The sequence below is a fragment of the Budorcas taxicolor genome, chromosome 18, assembly GCF_023091745.1.
Source record: "Budorcas taxicolor isolate Tak-1 chromosome 18, Takin1.1, whole genome shotgun sequence".
NCBI classification, from domain to species: domain Eukaryota; kingdom Metazoa; phylum Chordata; class Mammalia; order Artiodactyla; family Bovidae; genus Budorcas; species Budorcas taxicolor.
In genome coordinates, this window is record NC_068927.1 from 44973473 (window position 1) to 44992512 (window position 19040).

Below are 19040 nucleotides of genomic sequence, written 5' to 3' on the forward strand. Positions count from 1 at the left end.
TTCTCCATCAATTTTGAATGAGATCCTTGCCAGGTACAGTAATCTTGGTGGTAGATTTTTCCCTTTCAGTACTTTAAATATATCCTGCCATTCCCTTTTGGCCTGCAGAGTTTCTGCTGAAAGATCAGCTGTTAAGCGTATGGGGTTTCCCTTGTATGTTACTTGTTGCTTCTCCCTTGCTGGTTTTAATATTCTTTCTTTGTGTTTAGTCTTTGTTAGTTTGATTAGTATGTGTCTTGGCGTGTTTCTCCTTGGGTTTATCCTGTATGGGACTCTTTGTGCTTCTTGGACTTGATTGACTATTTCCTTTTCCATGTTGGGAAATTTTTCAACTGTAATCTCTTTGAAATTTTTCTCATACCCTTTCTTTTCCTCTTCTTCTTCTGGGACCCCAGTAGTTTGAATGTTGGTGCATTTGATATTGTTGCAGAGGTCTCTGAGACCATCCTCAGTTCTTTTCATTCTTTTTACTTTATTCTGTTCTTCAGAAATTATTTCCACCATTTTTTCTTCCAGCTCACCGATTGTCCTTCTGCCTCAGACATTCTGCTATTGATTCCTTCTAGAGTATTTTTAATTTCAGTAATTGTGTTGTTTGTCTCTGCATGTTTATTCTTTAATTCTTCTAGGTCTTTGTTAATTGATTCTTGCATTTTCTCCATTTTGTTTTCAAGGTTTTTGATCATCTTTACTGTCATTATTCTGAATCCTTTTTCAGATACTTTGCCTATTTCCTCTTCATTTATTTGGACTTCTGTGTTTCTAGTTTTTTCCTTCATTTGTGTAGTGTTTCTCTGCCTTTTCATTATTATTTTTTTTAAACTTATTGTGTTTGAGATCTCCTTTTCCCAGGCTTCAAGGTTGAATTCTTTCTTCCTTTTGGTTTCTGCCCTTCTAAAGTTGGTCTAGTGGTGTGTGTAAGCTTATATAGGGTGAGATTTGTGCTAAGTTTTTGTTTGTTTTTTCTCTGATGACCAAGGCTGACGGAGGTGGTATTCCTGTCTGCTGATGATTGGGTTTGTATTTTTGTTTCGTTTGTTGTTTAGATGAGGCGTCCTGCACAGGGTGCTACTGGTGGTTGGGTGATGTCGGCTCTTGTATTCAAGTGGTTTCCTTTGTGTGAGTTCTCACTATTTGATACTTGCTAGGGTTAGTTCCCTCGTAGTCTAGGATCTTGGAATCAGTGCTCCCACTCCAAAGGCTCAGGGCCTGAACTCTGTTTATCCATGCAGCTTTTCATCCACTCAACCATCAGGTGTTCTGATGATCCCGCTGTGCTCCAGGCACAGAGCTCTGAGCTGAGGACTCAAAGACGAAGGATTCTTGCACATAAGAGAGTAAGAGAGTGTGTATTCTCTCTCTGATGACTGTTCTGGGAGCCTGCTTTTGAATTGCTGGCTCAGGAACCCAGGCTCCTGCCATGTTGTGGCTCCATGTTCCTCTAAGTCCTTGGAGTTCTCTCTGTTCAATCATCTCAGTTCAGTTCAGTCACTCAGTCATGTCCAACCCACTGTTTAGCTTTCAGTGTATAATTTGATTTCTCTTGGTTGCAAATTCTTCTGGGGAAAGAAGAATTTCTCACTGTATCCCCTAAGTTCTGACAACAGGGCATGTGGAAATTAAAAGTTCATGTGGCCTAATTGTGTCTATGTAAGCAGTGAGCTCAGAAGTCACTGAGAATTTGTAGTTATTGGAGGTTTCAATTCCATATGTGTTATTTAGTTATTTAGTCATAAACCAAAATACCATCTATGATTATAATGTTCTAAACTCTTTTCTTTCAAGGATGGACACCCTCTTCCTTCGTGTCTTCACGACAGAACAGAGCAGACAAGTCTGTTCTTGGTCCCGAAGATTTTATGGATGAAGAGGTGGGTGTGCAGAACTGTAACCACCACTTTGCCAGTGGGATGTGGGTGGGCAGTTGCTGTAGCACCTTCTCTCTTCCTGGAAAGTCCAGTGTACGATCTCCTCTTTGTAAGATTTTATCTTTTCGGTATTTGGACTTCATAGTGCCCTGTACGTGAATGGATTCTCATTCATTGGTGTAGTGCCTGAACAGGCTGGTGCCAGTTTCTAAAGTCAAGAGTGTAAGCAGAAGGTCATATAATGGCAAATTTACTTGAAAATGCCCCAACTGCCCCAAAAGTGCAACGTCTGCTGAGCTGAGTCCGTAGCCTTCCACAGCGACTCTTAAAACACAAACTGCTGTTTCAGTTCTGTTCAGTTCAGTTGCTCAGTCGTGTCCGACTGTTTGTGACCCCATGAACCATAGCACACCAGGTCTCCCTGTCCATTACCAACTCCCAGAGTTCACCCAAACTCATGTCCATTGAGTTGGTGATGCCATACTGCTGTTTAAGGAGCAGTAAATGACTAGAGAAAGGAGTGAAAGGAAGTCCCATGCAGGCATTTGCGTGTCTCATTAAAGCGACCATGACTGCCAGCTTCTTAGGCTAAACAGTGGGGGGTTCGAAAGTGGTCCTGCAGCCCAAAGGTTGGGCTCTGTTTTCTTATAAAATTAGACCTGTTCTTTAAAACCTACTCATGGGTTCATTTGTGATAAAGATTAAATAAAATACTTATTTCGGCATGCTTTAGGCTGCTGGTGAAAGGCCAGGGGTGGTCCTTTTCCTTTTTGACCTGTATAATCTACGAGGAAGCATGTCTAATGAAACAAGTCTGGATGTCAGCAGGGTCCCAGGTTCTTAGTAATCTTCTGCACGTCAGCTTGTCCTTACACGAGCTTTCTTTGCCGTTGTGAGGTGGCTATGGTAGTTCAAGGTGGCATGCTTGTGATGACGTTACCCAGTGGAAGGAGGACTTTCTTCTTGGAATCTTTTCTTGAGAGCAGAGAAACCATCTGGTGGTTTTCCCTCACATCTGCTCTGGTGAATTCTTTTATACCCATTCTTAAAGCAGTCCCTGGCAGGGAAAATGGGATCAGAATGCCTGGCTTAGATAAGACATGAACCACAGCCCGCCTCCTGAACCCTCCATACCCCACCAGAGACACCAGTCCTGAAGTGCACGGTGGCTCAGAGCAAGGCTGGTGCCTGGACAGCCTCAGGGCTCCTTGGGGAAAGAGGAAAGGGCCTTGGTTTTTGGACAGGCTGCCGACGGCAACTGCTTCAGTAAACGCGAAAGCTCCTAACACTAAGCCTGGCACAGAGGTGCTCCTGAATACTTGCTGACTGCGACTCTAAGATTACCCCCTTCACACTTGACCTTCGAGATATTGTCCAAGAAGAACAAACAATACAGCCCTTACTTCCTGTCTTCCTAGGGTGGCATTGCCTGTAGTGGCTTCAGTGAGCAGCCACTGTCAAGCAACTTTGTTGTTGGCCACTGGCCTTAACTTATCCAAAATCACTGTGAAAATCAGCTGCTCTGCTGATCCTTAACTCAGTTTCATAGTTTTAACATTTTTTTTTTTCAGAGAAATAAAGCCATGTGATGAATCATAATTACTTCCCAAATAATGTGAGTAATTCTGTCTTTTTTTTTTTTTAAGGATCTTAGTGAATTTGGGATAGCACCTAAATCGATTGTTACCACAGACGATTTTGCTTCTAAAACCAAAGATCGGATACGAGAAAAGGCTCGGCAGTTAGCAGCGGCTACTGCCCCTATTCCTGGAGCCACTCTGCTTGATGACCTGATAACACCAGCGAAGTAAGAAGGATTTTTTTGGTAATTAATTCATTTATGTGGCTGCACTGGGTCTTGGTTGAGGCTTCTAGGACCCTTGATCTTGGCACGCAGGCTCTTTTAGTTGCAGCTTGTGGGATCAGCTGGTAAAGAATCCACCTGCAATGCAGGAGACCTGGGTTCGATCCCTGGCTTGAGAAGATCCCCTGGAGAAGGGAAAGGCTACCCACTCCAGTATTCTGGCCTGGAGAATGCTATGGGCTACATAGTCCATGGGGTTGCAAAAGTAGGACACGACTGGGTGACTTTCACACACTCACTGTGGGATCTTTGGTTGTGGCATGTGTGATCTTGTTCCCTAACCATAGAGGGAAACCAGTCCCCTGCATCGGGAGCTCAGAGTCCTAGCTGCTGGACCACCAGGGACATCCCTAGAAGAATTTAATTCTGACTTCTCTGATCTTGGCACCAGTTCCTTGCCTATGTATGATAATCTTGTTGTTCAGTTGCTCAGTCATGTCTGACCCTTTGCAACCCCATGAACTGCAGCACGCCAGGCTTCCCTGTCCTTCACTATCTCCCTGAGTTTGCTCAGACTCATGTCTACTGAGTTAGTGATGCCTTCCAACCATCTCATCCTCTGTTACCCCCCTTCTCCTCTTGCCCTCAATCTTTTCCAGTGAGTTGGCTCTTTGCATCAGGTGGCCAAAGTATTGCAGCTTCAGCTTTAGCACCAGTCCTTCCAAAGAATATTCAGGATTGATTTCCCTTAGGATTGACTGGTTTGATTTCCTTGCTGACCAAGGGACTCTCAAGAGTCTTCTCCAGCGCCACAGTTCGAAAGCATCAATTTTTTGGTGCTCAGCCTTCTTTATGTTACAACATTCACATCCATATATGACTATTGGAAAAATCATAGCTTTGACTAGATGGACCTTTGTTGGCAAAGTGATGTCTCTTTTAAATACACTGTCTAGGTTGGTCATAGCTTTTCTTCCAAGGAACAAGCATCTTTTAATTTCATGGGTGTAGTTACCATCTGCATTGATTTTGGATCCCAAGAAAATGAAATCTGAGACTGTTTCCACATTTTCCCCATCTATTTGCCATGAGGTGATAGTACTGGATACCATGATCTTCGTGTTTCGAATGTTGAATTTTAAGCCAGCTTTTTCATTCTTCTCTTTCACCCTCCTCAAGAGGCTCTTTAGTTCCTTTTCACTTTCTGCCATTAAAGTGGTATCATATGCGTGTCTGAGGCTGTTGATATTTCTCCTGGCAATCTTGATTCCAGCTTGTGATTTATCCAGCCTGGCATTTTGCATGATGATAATCTTAATTAAGGTTGATTTGGCTGCAAGTAGGAGAAGCCCTCTTAGCCTAGCTTGAGTACAAAAGGGGGTTTTGCTAAAAGGACCTTGTGCTGTTACTACATGGCATACTCTAGAACTCTAGCCACTGGCTGTATTACTGGAGGCTGCAGAGCTATTAGGAGCTGGTGCGGCTTCCCTCTGACCCCCTGCCTCACAATTTTAAGGGCTCTGTCCTCATTCTACCCTCCCATTCTGCATACTTCCTTGTTCTGCTCCTGGGCATGTGGCCTGATTTGGCAGCCTCAGACCATCATGGCTTCCCAGGCCACGTGCTTAGCATCTGTGTGCCCGTCCCAAAGCCCTGGGAGAGGGGGCATCTGATGGACTTCCCCAAGTTCAGTCAGCTGTGGTGAGAACAGCAGGGCCATGCGCTCCTAACAGGGATGGGAGAAGGGCTCAGGCATGACAGATATTTGAGTTGCTTGTTTCCTGCTGTTCCTTGGTGTTTTGAAAAGTTCACTGTTGGTACCTTGATATCCTAGATTATCTATTGGTTTTGAATTGCTAAGAAAAATGGGTTGGAAGGAAGGACAAGGAATTGGTCCTCGAGTAAAGAGGAGACCACGCCGACAGAAACCTGGTATGTATATTGATTACTATTAATTCTGCAGCATACTTTCAAAAAATATTTACTTGGCTGTACCAGGTCCCAGTTGCGGCATGTGGGATCTTTGATCCTTGCTGCATGCAAACTCTTAGTTGTGCCATGCAGACTTTTTTTTTTTTTTTTCAAAATTATGTATTTATTTATTTATTTGGCTGTGCTGGGTCTTAGCTACGGCACTCGGGATATTTGATCTTCATTGCAGCATGTGGGATCTTTAGTTGGGGCCTATGAACTCTTAGTTACAGTGTGTATTATCTAATGTCATGACCAGGGATTGAACCCAGGCCCCCTGCATTGGGAGCGTGGAATCTTAGCCATTGGGCCATCAGGGAAGTCCCCTACAGCATACTTTTTGATGACTATCTGTTTCTAGATATAAGATTGCTGGGTCAAGTGATGTGCACCTATTTTAAAGTTTTTCACCTGTAATGCGAGATAACTTTCCAGCAGGATTGTACTATTTTACATTCCCACCAGCAGCCTATGAAAGTTCTTGTTTCCTACCTTTACCAAAACAGTGTTGTAGCTTAACATGGTTATTTTCTGTTTATTCCTGTCCCGTGGTCTCCTCAGCCAGACTGTGGACTTGTGGAGGAAGCAGTACTTTCTTTCCAGTTCCCTGTGGTTCTGGGCAGTAGTGGTTGGTCACTGTGTGCATTGTTGCCAGAATACAGGTGGGGAGGAGCTGGTGGAATACCCAAGTGATGAGTCCCTGACTCTAAAGCTGCAGCACCTCTTACAGGCTCAGCCATCTTCCTCTGAAGTGTGTCACTGAATCAGCTTTCTATATTTCTAGTCACCCCTGGCTAATGCATTTGAAATCTCTCTGATAGATCCTGGAGTAAAAATCTATGGTTGTGCATTACCCCCTGGAGGCTCTGAAGGATCTGAGGTATTGTATAGAATGATTGACTTTCAGTTTGGCACACCAGCACCTGTTATTTTATGAATGTGAAATTTAAGGTCAGAAAATTTTAGAAATCAGTTCTATCCTATTACAGGGAAATACCCATACCCTAAAACTGTCCTCATTATGCCAGATAATGCATTCAGCAACATGCAAGCCCCATTGATGCCCCCAGTCAGATTCTTAAAATGGAATTGTTTGTCAGAAATAGGCTCACAGATATAGAAAACAAGCTTATGGTTAGCAAAGGAGATAGTGATGGGGCCAAGGGGGAGAGATAAATTGGGAGTTTGAGATTAAAGTATATACACTGTGTGTGGGGGTGTGTGTGTGTGTGTGTGTGTGCGTGTGTGTGTGCGTGCGTGTGTGTGTGTGTGTGCGTGCGTGCGCTTAGTTGCTCACAATAAGGACCTACTGTATAGCACAGGGAACTGTATTCAATATCTTGAAATAGCCTATAATGCAAAAGAAATCTGAAAAAGGTATATGTTATTAAACTGAATCACTTGATTGTATACCTGGAACTAACACAACATTGTAAATCAACTGTTCTTCAATTAAAAAAAAAAAAAGGTTTCAAAGTATGGAGTTGTTTGTGTTAGTGTCACTTGTTTGGGGACTTGATTTAGTGATCTGTGATAGCGGAAGCGAAAGTATGATTACTGTTGTCTGGGGAATGAATCATGGCATTTGAAAATGGTATTTTACAGGCTTTATGCCAAGCAGTGACTCACCTGCATTCCACTTTTTAAACACTGAAAATAGGACGAAGATGATGACTACTTGCCAGAAAATGTGACCTTTGCACCCAAGGATGTCACACCTGTGGATTTCACACCCAAAGATAATGTACACGGACTGGCTTACAAGGGCCTGGATCCCCACCAAGCGCTGTTTGGAACCTCAGGAGAACATTTTAATCTTTTTAGTGGGGGACCCGAAGAGACCAGCAATCTTCTTGGAGACATTGGTGTGAATAAAGGAAGAAAACTGGGAATTTCAGGCCAGGTAAAAGTGTTTTCTGTTTTATAGACAGGGAATCATGGACAAAGAAGAATTCTTGTCATATTGAGTGCGTGCGAGGTTGCCTCAGTCGTGTCCAATCCTTTGCGACCCCATGGACTATAGCCCACCAGGCTCTTCTGTCCATGGGATTCTCCAGACAAGAATACCAGAGTGGGTTGCCATGCCCTCCCCCAGGGGACCTTCCCCACCCAGGGACTGAACCCGCATTTCTATGTCTCCTGCACTGGCAGGTGGGTTCTTTACCACTAGTGCCACCTTCGAAGCCCTTGCCCATAGTAAGCACTCATTGTTGAGTGACTAAATGAAGATCTTAAAGGGTTTGTATTTTCCTTAAGAGCTTGTCTGAAGATATTTAAACACACCCTCCTGATTTGAATATGTGATCCTGTGACCTAATGTTCTTGGTGGAGTCTGCGCATTTCTAGGTATGAGAACTGTTTTCTCATACCCCTGCTGGGCTGAGCAGAAAACCACACTTACGCTTTGATTTAATTAATAGTTGAATCACAGTTTGCCTCTCCAAATTCAGGTCCACGTTTTACTACCTCTCTGACTCTTTCCCAGTGCTGCAAGCCCTAAGTCAGGAACTTGGGTGTAGGGTTAACTTGGGAGACTTGCTTTTGACCTTTGAGGAGATGGAGAGCTTTTCCTGTTTGTCTGTTCTCTCAAATTGATTCAGAGATCTTTTTCTTTCCTATATGTGTGTTTTTGTTTTTGTTTTACCCCATCCTTTAATCACAAAGTGATAACTTGTTCTTGGCCATTTTCTACAAAGATTAGGAGTTCCTTTCTCAGCCATTTGAGTAGCAGTGGTCTTTAGACCCTGGTCACCAACCCTGGCCTCAGTAGATGAACATTCTTCCTTTCTCCTTTTGGAGGTCTCATTTCCCCCCCTGCACAGCTGCTTGGGTGTGTTCACCACTTCTCTTCCTGCACTGGGACCCCGACCATGGCTGCTGCTGAGCCTGGAGGATAGCTGCAGCACAGGAGGCAGGACATTCCCCTCTGGTCATTGTTTTCCAAAAGACCAGGATCCATGTGTTAATCTGGGGCTCCCATTTGCTTCCGTCTTGGTGATCTCCAAGTGCTAATGTGGTCTGATCAGTCATATGCTTATAGTAGCTTCATCCTTCAATGTAGGCATACACTAAAAACCTGAAATTGCTCAGTGTGAAATTCTGTTTTTAAAGGCTTTTGGTGTAGGTGCCCTGGAAGAGGAAGATGACGATATCTATGCCACAGAAACTCTATCCAAGTACGATACCGTTTTGAAGGATGAGGAGCCCGGGGACGGACTGTATGGCTGGACAGCACCCAGGCAGTATAAAAGTCAGAAAGGTAATTCCGTGGGTCCACAGCTGATGGTAGGACCAAGTGTCAGGACCTCAGGAAGAAGGGATTGCACAATACTGGAGGGTCAGCCTCTGTGGAGCAGGAAGTCATTGGTCAAAGATGCCAAGTGAGAAACACAGTGGGGAGAAGACAGGCCCACGGTGGGAAGTAAGACAGAAGTGGGATTTAGACCTGTTCAAGGCCAAAGCCAACTGTCAAGGCAAGGTCAAGTGGGGAGGAAGAAGGGGCTGGAATCAGGAAAGGAGCAAGTATGTGGACAGGTGCTGGCTCATGTTGCAAGTCAGAGCTGACACTTGGTCAGAGGGTAGCACTCCCAGCTCAAGGAACTGGGCAGGTGGCCAGAGGAGGCCAACTCAAGAAACCGGTCAGGAAGCCAGGTGTGGGGACCAGGTGGTCTCTCCAGAGAGCCCAGCCCATCTCTTCACTTGCATATCTGGCCCTTAGGGGCTCTTGTTGAGCTCGGAGATGGACTTCTCTCAGTACACCTGGAATTTCCAGTCAGAGTCTATAGTGATTCAGACCCTATGGATCTAAGTAGGTTTTCAGTTTTTCTTTCCAGAGAAGGTATAGGGAGGAGTCAGTAGGTTTTAATGACATGGGATTTGAAACCAGTCAGAATTGTATTTGAATCCTGGCTCTCTCCTCGGTCAGACCTAAATTTGAATCACAGCTCTTTTCTGCCCAGCTGCATGAGTCTTAGAACCATTTGTAAAGTGAGGGTAAAATCCACTCTGAGGGCATTGTAAGGATTAAGTGGCATCACAGGTTTGGCATAGTACCTGCCCCAAAGAATAAATCGTGACTAAATGACACCTCCTATAACAACCACTTAAAGTAAGATGAGAGTCTCAATAAAACAATCCATTTAGACATTTTTAGCTATAGTCAGGTCAAGCTTGGTCTAACACTTATAAAATATATCTCAATAATCTAAGCATCACTCCCCAAAATAATGCCCATTTTACATTTCCAGAAGAGAAGAGAGCAGGTGCAAAAATAGTTTTCAGAAGTAGTTTGCTTGATGGCTGTGAGCACGGACTCTGAAGACAGACTTCCTGGGCTCCAGTCCTGGCTCTCCTCAGTAATCGGCTGTGGCCTTAGGCAGGCTGCTTTGCCTCTCTGTGCCTCTGGGCAGTGGGTGTGGCAGTGACTCCCCTGCCCATGGAAACCCAGCACTATGTGTGTGGGTGCCTCTGTCCTCATCACCACTAAAAAAGTGAAAGTCACTCAGTCGTGTCCGACTTTTTAGGACCCCTTGGACTATAGTCCATGGAATTCTCTAGGCCAGAATACTGAAGTGGGTAGCCTTTCCCTTCTTTCAGGAGATCTTCCCAACCTAGGAATTGACCCGGGGTCTCCTGCATTGCAGGCAGATTCTTTACCAACTTAGCTATCAGGGAAGCCCAACAAATAGGGTTTTATACAAGGTGCTGGGTGGGTATGTAGCCGGACATTAGTAGACATCACATCCGAGTGGGAATTAGGCTGCTTTTATTTTCTTCCTTTTGCTTACCTGTATTTTCAGATTTTTCTCCCAAGACTATGTATTGGTTTTTTAACTGAAAAGACATATAATATTAATGTTATAATATAACATATTAATTAATATTATAACTTGCCTTGCCATATGCTAGTTATTCCTTATAGTCGACCAAATATTCATCTGGGATTTTCCATAAGGTCTATGGAAAAACCTAAACAAACTTTGTGGCCAACCCAATACTAACTATATCAATATTAATATATATTGTTATATATATATACATACATATATATACTATATTACTAATGTTAACATATTATTTGTATAGTAATTACTAATCTATAATAAATACATATTTAAATCTGCCTTCACCGCCAAATCTTTGGCTCTTTCTTTGTATGGCACCTTTGCCTTAAATCCCCCTCCTCTCCCCATCAAGCCTGGGTTGGTGCCTCCCTCTAAGCTCCTCACCCTCCCCTTATTACCTGTCTGCCACAGTCCCCTCCCCTCACCTTAGGGTCACACCATCTACAGTTCTGACCTTACGGTTTTTCACTGAGGGAGTCTATATGTAGTCAGCCTCCATAGCTTATTTTTAAATTGTTGTTATTTTTTTGATCAATAGGGCTATAATAGTCTCACGGCTCTCTGTGTATAGACGTTTATTTATTCTTCAGAACAAATTCATAAAAGTGAAATTGCTGGGTTTTAAAAGAATACCAAATTCCAAGAAAGTGAAATTTAGTCTCCCTACAGGATTTAAGGGATTTCCAGAAGCTGGTACAAACATTCTAAGTCAGTTGAAGTACAAAGAATGAGACTATAGGGGAGGGTAGTTACTGGCCAGTGCTGTGTCAAGAATGGTTTAAAACCTCAGCACCACCTACACAGCACATAGCCATGCCTGCCTCAGGGTTCAACACCCAGCTTGTGTAAGTGCTGGTGGTCATGTAGCAGCGGCTTTTGGCTACAGAAAATGCAGTTCACGCATATGGATTTTCAGCATAACCTCTAAGTGCAGACAGTCCTTAAGAATCAAAGGGGTTGTCTCCGAGACCAATAAAACCATCCCTAGCTGTAAGTCAGAGGGCCTTAGTCCTCCTGAATTAGTGATCTTTATCTCTTGTTTGAATGTCAATTGAGAAGACGTCGAAAGCACTTTCAATTAGTCCCACAATTAGATTACAGGCTGACCTGGTTGTACTGCCTTCCATGCCTTATTTGGATGGTTGCTAAAGAAACTGGGACTTCCCTGGTGGTTCAGATGGTAAAGCGTCTGCCTACACTGCGGGAGACTCAGGTTTGATCCCTGGATTGGGAAGATCCTCTGAAGAAGGAAATGGCAATTTTGTCGCCCCATGGTTCTCCATGACTCTTTCAAAGTTATTTTTATTTTTTATCTATAATTGTTCTCTTGATGGTTTTGAGATCTGTTACTCCATAGAGTATATTCTCTGGTGCCCCTTAGCTTAGGACCTCAGGTACTTTTTCTAGATAATATCGATTGAGGTGCCATGGGCAGCCTAATCTGCACAGGGCGGTGTGCTCTGGGCTGCTGGTCACTGAGTCAACAGAGGTGTGAGGGCTTTACAGGCCATTCTTTCCTCCCTTTTACTGATAGCAGTGACATGTAGTGTTTTATGATCTTGGAGATAAACAACTGAGGTCTTTTGTCTTATTCTAATCTTCTTTGCCTCTGGAACTAATCAAATTACATCATTTTGTAGAATCAGAGAAAGACCTTCGCTACATTGGCAAAATTTTGGATGGCTTTTCCTTGGCTTCTAAACCTTTATCTTCCAAGAAAGTAAGTTTTTTTTTTTTTTTTTCTTGCTGGTTTAATGTTTAAAATTGCTGCTGCTGTGTAATCTCAGTTATTATATTAACAACTGAAAAGATAAATAAATTCTGTTAACTGAGGCAACAGCTTGGTGACTATTAATGGTCCAGGGAAACATTCTATGTTGGAAATGTCAGTCAGTAGCCACACTGTGTCCAAAACATCTAACTGCTAATCTTTTTTTTTTTTTCCTAATATATATATATTTATCTATTCAGCTGCTTCGGGTCTTAGTTGTGGCACACGGGATCATTCATTGTGGTACATGGGCTTTAGTAGTTCTGGTCTGGGCTTAGTTGCTCCATAGCATGTGGGATCTTAGTTCTCCGACCAGGGATCAAACTCCTGTCCCCTGCATTGCAAGGCAGATTCTTAACCACTAGGGATTCTTGGACCACTAGAGAAGTCCCTAACTGCTAATCTTTTAAATCTGAGCTTCAAGTGAGTGGTTATTTCCATTAAGGAAGAATTATATTAGAAGCTGGTAGGAGAATAGAATTGATACAACCCTAGGGGCAATGTAACTTATAGAAAGTTTCAAAGAGCCATAGCAGCTCCTGGTCTCGACTCCTCCTGGCAGCCATGGAGCACATTAGCTGCTATGGGCAGGGCTCCCTGGGCTCCTTGCTTGTGCCAGCTGGAAGGGAGAAAAGCTGGGAGCATGTGGGTCGATCCTGGGGAGAACTCTCCATGCCTTTCCAGACAGTCCTGTCTCTGTGGGCTTTTTCACAGCTTTGGACACATGATTCTTTAACACCTATCAGAGCCCCATGCTCATAGGTTTGAGTGGGTGGTTGGTAGTTCAGGAGGGGTGTCTGACCATTTGTCTCCTTGGCATCCTTATGTTAGATTGTTCCATAATTTAACGTTTCTTTTGTTTTTGACTCAGTAAACATTTGTTAAGTATCTCTGTGGCTTGGCCTGTAATTCTCCAGAACGTGGGAAGCCAGGAACAGCGTAGCCTGAGAAATTATATATGGTATTATAGTGGCTTTGATTTGTTTAGTTGTGATAGTTAATGGAACAGTGAGCAGAATATATCAGAACAGTATGGGGCACACAGTAAGCTGCTATCACTTACCAGAAATGTCAAAGGGGAGTGAGTATGAGTTTTTTATATGAATGAAAGGGAGCATTAAAATGGTTGAGAGGGACTTTCCCAGTGGTCCAGTGGTTAAGACTTAGTCTTCTAATTTAGGAGGTATAGGTTCAATCCCTGGTCAAGGAGCTAAGATCCCACATGCCTCATGGCCGAAGGACCAAGACATAAAACAGAAATAATATTGTAACAAATTTAATAGAGACTTTAAGAATGATCCACATTAAAAGCAAATCTTTAAAACGAGCGAGAAGTACTTATTCTACTCAGTGTTCAAGACTAAGTCTTGGCCCCCAAGTAGCTCCTGCTCATTGAGAGCACTAGACAGACAAACCCAGTGTTGTGGGCAGGATGTATAAATGGAGAGAAGGACACTGGTGGTTCCTCACTGGAGAGGGCTTTGGGCATGATCGATTCAGAGCCGGATTGTGTTCACTGAACCTCTCATGGACAGGCAGGTTTTCTAATATGTGCCTAAAAACCCAGGCTCTGCATCCAGAGGCGAAACAGAGCGATGATTTAGCAGAGGGAGTGAAATGTTTTGAATGCAGTGAAAGTCAAAGTCGCTCAGTCGTGTCCGACTCTTTGCGACCCCATGGACTATACAGTCCATGGAATTCTCCAGACCAGAATACTGGAGTGGATAGCCTTTCCCTTCTCCAGGGGATCTTCCCAACCCAAGGATCTAACCCAGGTCTCCCGTATTGCAGGCGGATTCTTTACCATCTAAGCCACAAGGGAAGCCCAAGAATACGAGTGGGTAGCCTATCCCTTCTCCAGCAGATCTTCTCAACCCAGGAATAGAACCAGGGTCTCCTGCATTGCAGGCAGATTCTTGTACCAACTGAGCCATCAGGGTAGCCCTTGAATGCAGTAGAGGAGAATGAGGAAGAGTCGTGTATATACGCACTTCTTTTCTGCCACACCCTTCTGGATTTTTGTGTCATGGTAACAGGAGAATGTTCCTGGCTGATTTGGGAGTCTGTGTTTTTCAGAGAAGGCAGTCAAGCTAAGATGATAAAAATGAGATTTGCTAACAATGATCATAGCACCCTTTCATGACTCTCATCGGACCAGGTGCTTGCCCCAGGCTGCACCTTACAGCCACCTGGGAAATTTGGGAAACTCCAGCCACAGCTGACATTTTTTTATGGGACAGAATGCAGGCACCAGTAGTGTTAAACCCCCCAGGTGAGTGCAGTGTGTGGCTGGAGCTGAGAACATTCAGTGATTCACTGATCACAGAGATCAGAATGCCAGGTAGCTGAAAAATCTAGAAAATGGATTATATAGGACTGCCTTAATTAAGCATGTATTTGTTAGACCAGGAGCAAGGAAGACCATTTAGAGCAGTAATTTAAAAATGTCTAGTGCTTTCTTTTAGCTTATCTGTTCCACCATCAGGAATGCCTGAGTTTCCCAAATGTACTTTAATTTCAGTGAAGTACTGAAATTAAATAAAATTTTTTTGATCAAAGAAAAAAAAAAAAAAAGCCTGAAACTCCCATTTGAAACGGAAACATAACCAGAAAAAGAATACTGAATTTAAAAATAACTAAGTTAAGCCAAGACATAATACTCTTCAAATACATCTCCAGTACCCTAATAACATTTTTTAATCAGTCATACTATTTGAACATTAAACTAGGAGAGATTACAGGGAAAAAAAAAAACTTATTTAAAGTAATTTTTTAAAAGCTAAGCCATGAATCATACTTTTCTAAGTTTTCTGATTCACAGTGGACCAGTTCTCCATGTGAACCAGTTGCGTTAACTATAGTTATCATAGTTATCGTTATTCTTCCTATGATATAAAGCATGCACAGTAGCATCTCTGTTAAGAGTGCTCAGGGGTGATATCTAAAATGTCTGACCTTGAGAACAGGGTGGTTCTGATGCCCCTCCACATCCAGGATGGGTATTGCCTGGGCACTTGGGCAGGCTGTTCCTGGGGCTGCCGCCATGCCTAGGAAAGAGTGGGATTAACAACGCCCAGAGGTAATGAGCTTTCTTGGCTCAGTAAAACGTGATCACCTTGCTGCCTGTATATTCTGAATTTTGCTTCATTGTTTTTTTTTGTAAGATTTATCCACCACCCGAATTGCCAAGAGACTATCGACCAGTGCATTATTTCAGACCTGTGGTGGCTGCAACCTCAGAGAATTCCCACTTACTTCAGGTATTATCAGAGTCAGCCGGGAAGCCAACAAATGACCCAGGGACACATAGTAGGCACCAGCTGAATGCCTGCAAACGGGGAGAGTTGCTAGGAGAGACGCCTATTCAAGGTACGTGCCACGGAGAAGGTTAAAATCATTATGTTTATAATAACCTGAGCTACCCAAAGCAAAATGGAAAGTCCTTTTTCCACTGAAGCTTTTACGTAATTTTGTATTCCCAGGCTGTGGGAATGAAAATTGCTGATTGTGAATGGCTTACTTAACTGTACACAGCCTCTGCTTAGTACTTGCTGTTTCATCATCCGTTTGAGTTGTGTCATTAGAATTCGAAGCCCTGTCTCAAGTGCAGCAGTTTTCAGACTTTTGGTAGTTGTCCAGGAATGAGGTGAAGACCAGGGCCATGTGTGTCTTCATTTTTTCTGCACAGCCTGGGAACATATGGTTTCTTTTCCTCAGGGGAGAAGGGTACTGTGGGTCTTTACCTGAAAGCCTGAGAGGAGTGAGTGTGTCTGAAAGGATGAATAGATATGGAGAATCTGTAGGCTGGAGCCCAAAGATGCACTGAGAGATGGACTTGGACTTGGTTTGGGAGCCTCAAATACAGTAGACCAAATGAGAATTCTTGGTTCCCCACTTGTGTCCCCAAAGTTGCTCTTTCTCCAGCCTTCCCCTTCTCAGTCAGTGGTACCACCAGTGGCCCCCTGCCTGGCCTAGAACACGGGAATCCTAACTCTCAGCACCTTTCTTCCCCCGCCTCCCCTGCCCTACCCAGGCCCTCAGCAAGTCCTCTCAGTCTGCGTCACTGGGCGTGGAGACACCGTCCACTTCTTTGCATTCCCAATGCTGCTTACCCTGGTCTCTGCGCCCACCTTCTCTCATCTGGATCACTGCAGCAGCCTCCTTAGTTCCTTTCAACAGCCGCCAAACTACATGACTCCCCTCCTACTCCCCTGAAATCCTCCCCTACTGCTGTCAGGGCCTGTGGACCCCACCCTGCCCGCCTTTCAGGCCACAGCCTCCTCCACTCTCCCTGAACCCAGCTGCGGTCCAGCCTTGTGATCCCCCTCCTGCCCTCTGAACCTGCCACCGTGATGTGCCTCAGGGCCTTCACTTTGCCTCTGCCTCTCTTTTCTCTCCTGTTTTGGCTGTTTATTTATTTTTTTGCTTTGCTGTGAGGCTTGCAGGATCTTAATTCTCTGACCACAGATTGAAGCCAGGCCCTCGGCCGTGAAAGTGCAGAGCCCTAACTGCTTGACCACCAGGGAATTCCCAGCTCCTTCTTTTTACTAGAACTTACCTCAGATATTATGTTTTTAGAGAGACTTTCCAGGCTTTCCCTGCTCAGTGTTTGTTAATTATCTCTCTCTCTGCCCCCACGACCAGTCCTCTCATCTAGGTCACTCCGTTTTTATTTTTTCCCCCTATAGTCCTCCTCTCGTGGCAGTCCTCTGGTGTTGATTCTTGCTTCTTTAGGGTCTGTCTCCCTCACTAGTGAGAGCAGGACCTCGTATGTGTTGTTCTCCCAGCCCCAGGCCCAGCATGGAGTATGCTCAGTGGGCATTTGTGACACTAGTGCCTGACGGGTAACTGTGCTTTTGCTATCAGAGGCCCGGAGACTGCAGTGTCAGGCCCCTCTGTCTAGGAGCACCCACTGGCCTGATAAACATCGAAGTATTGGCCCCCACTTTTGCCAAGTGTAAAATGGAGGTGTCGTTATTTTATTCCTGTCTAGTCCACAGGGACAGTATGAGTACAGATCACACTGCATATAAAATACTCCCCTCCAATTACAGAAATTTGTGATATTGAAAATGTGTATGTGCAGAGGAATGTGAATATAGGTGTCTTAACAGCATATTTAATCTCTTGCTCTTTTTGTTTCTTTGTAGGGGCACCCACTTCAGTGTTAGAATTTCTGTCCCAAAAAGATAGAGAGAGACTCAAAGAAGTGAAGCAGGCAACTGACCTTAAAGCCGCTCAGCTCAGGGCCAGGAGCCTGGCCCAGAGTGCCTCGGGCAGCAGACCGCAGCCCTCGTCTCCAGACGTCGGACACTGCTCGTGGCACATGGCATTGAGTGGAGGGACAGTCACCACGAGAACCAGCAACTTCAAACCTTTCGCTAAAGATCCAGCAAAGCAAAAACGATATGAAGAATTTTTAGTGAATATGAAACGGGGTCAGAAAGGTGGGTGCTAGGCCGGGGCCTCCCACATGTCACCACGGGGAGTGTTTTTACTGTTCTGACCTGAGGCCCAGATTCAGAACTGAGTATCCTGCTCTGGCAGTTTTACTTTGCCCTGCTGTGAACACTGTAAAGATTCAAGGTCCTGGCTCTTGACCTAAGAAAGCAAGAACAATTAGCCTGTGTTTCTCTGTATCTTGGGTCCCAAAGATAGCTGTTTAAATAGAGAGCGTGCCTTGGCTAATGCTAAATTACAGACCATTTTCTGTTTGCAAATGTTTGACTTCTGTGTGAGGGTTGTACTTCCTGCCAAGAGAATAAGGTCATTTCCCACTCTGCCTTAAGATCCTAACCATGTAGCCCTAAATCATAGTCTAAAGTTTGACTTACAGAGACAGTTGGCTGTTGAACCCTTGCATGGGAAGAAAGTCACTCTGTGATCTATGAAGTAAATATGGCAAGGCTGAGGCACGAGCTTGCTCACATACGCAGAAGTCCTGCGAGAGCTTGTCCTCAAATTAGAGGGGTCGGTTTTTCAAAGCATGTCCTTGTGTACTGTGCCAAGATTTTATATCCCTGATGTTTTCTTCTTGAATTAAAAAAAAAATGTTAGAGAAAGAAGTGTTTTCTGCTCAAACTTTGGAATACAGTATACAGATGAATTTTCACTGTCTGGTGCTAGAAATAAGTTGCTGGCTTGGAAAACTGAATCAAGCATTAGTCTCCCAATATTTTTCTCTGTTACATGCAGGAGGCAGAATTCAACAAAATCATCATTTTGGGGGGTTAATAAAACATTGACTTAACAAATTATTTTATTATAAAACTGTTCACCATGGTAGACTATTGGTGCTTCGGATAAAAACAGCATTTTGAGGAAGGGAGCACAATCACCTGCCAAGTACCCCAGTGCCATGCTCTTCAGAACCAGGCTAACGATTTGTGTTTCCTCTGATTAACTCTACAGTGGTGCACACAGCTTGTTCTCCTATAAGTTCCCTGTGTTTTCCGAGGAGTGAAGCAGTTCCTTGTTCTCCCCCACAGATGCTCTGGAACATTGTCTGGATCCTGGTATGACAGAGTGGGAGCGAGGCCGAGAGCGGGACGAGTTTGCCCGGGCAGCCCTGCTCTACGCGTCTTCCCATTCGACGTTGTCCTCCCGGTTCACTCACGCCAAGGAGGAGGACGATTCTGATCAGGTGGAAGTCCCTCGGGACCAAGAGGTCTGTTGCCACTATTCCCTACGTGGTGAATTTTTTTTTTAATTCTTTTGAATTATTTACTTACTTACTTAATTTATTTATTTGGGGGCCTCAGATCTTAGTTGTAGCACATGGG

At 44.1% G+C, this 19040-nt stretch overlaps 1 protein-coding gene across 1 annotated transcript in view; it reads left to right on the forward strand.

Moving 5' to 3' along the window:
• The window catches only part of GPATCH1 (G-patch domain containing 1), a 54784-nt gene that overhangs the window by 13641 nt on the left and 22103 nt on the right, over window positions 1-19040 (forward strand). Inside the window, exons 3-12 of the mRNA XM_052656730.1 lie at window positions 1786-1871; window positions 3515-3675; window positions 5507-5604; window positions 6465-6523; window positions 7304-7546; window positions 8755-8902; window positions 12128-12207; window positions 15423-15627; window positions 17409-17705; window positions 18747-18925. Coding sequence (XP_052512690.1) covers window positions 1786-1871; window positions 3515-3675; window positions 5507-5604; window positions 6465-6523; window positions 7304-7546; window positions 8755-8902; window positions 12128-12207; window positions 15423-15627; window positions 17409-17705; window positions 18747-18925 — 1556 coding nt within the window. The remainder of the gene's footprint in view (window positions 1-1785; window positions 1872-3514; window positions 3676-5506; window positions 5605-6464; window positions 6524-7303; window positions 7547-8754; window positions 8903-12127; window positions 12208-15422; window positions 15628-17408; window positions 17706-18746; window positions 18926-19040) is intronic.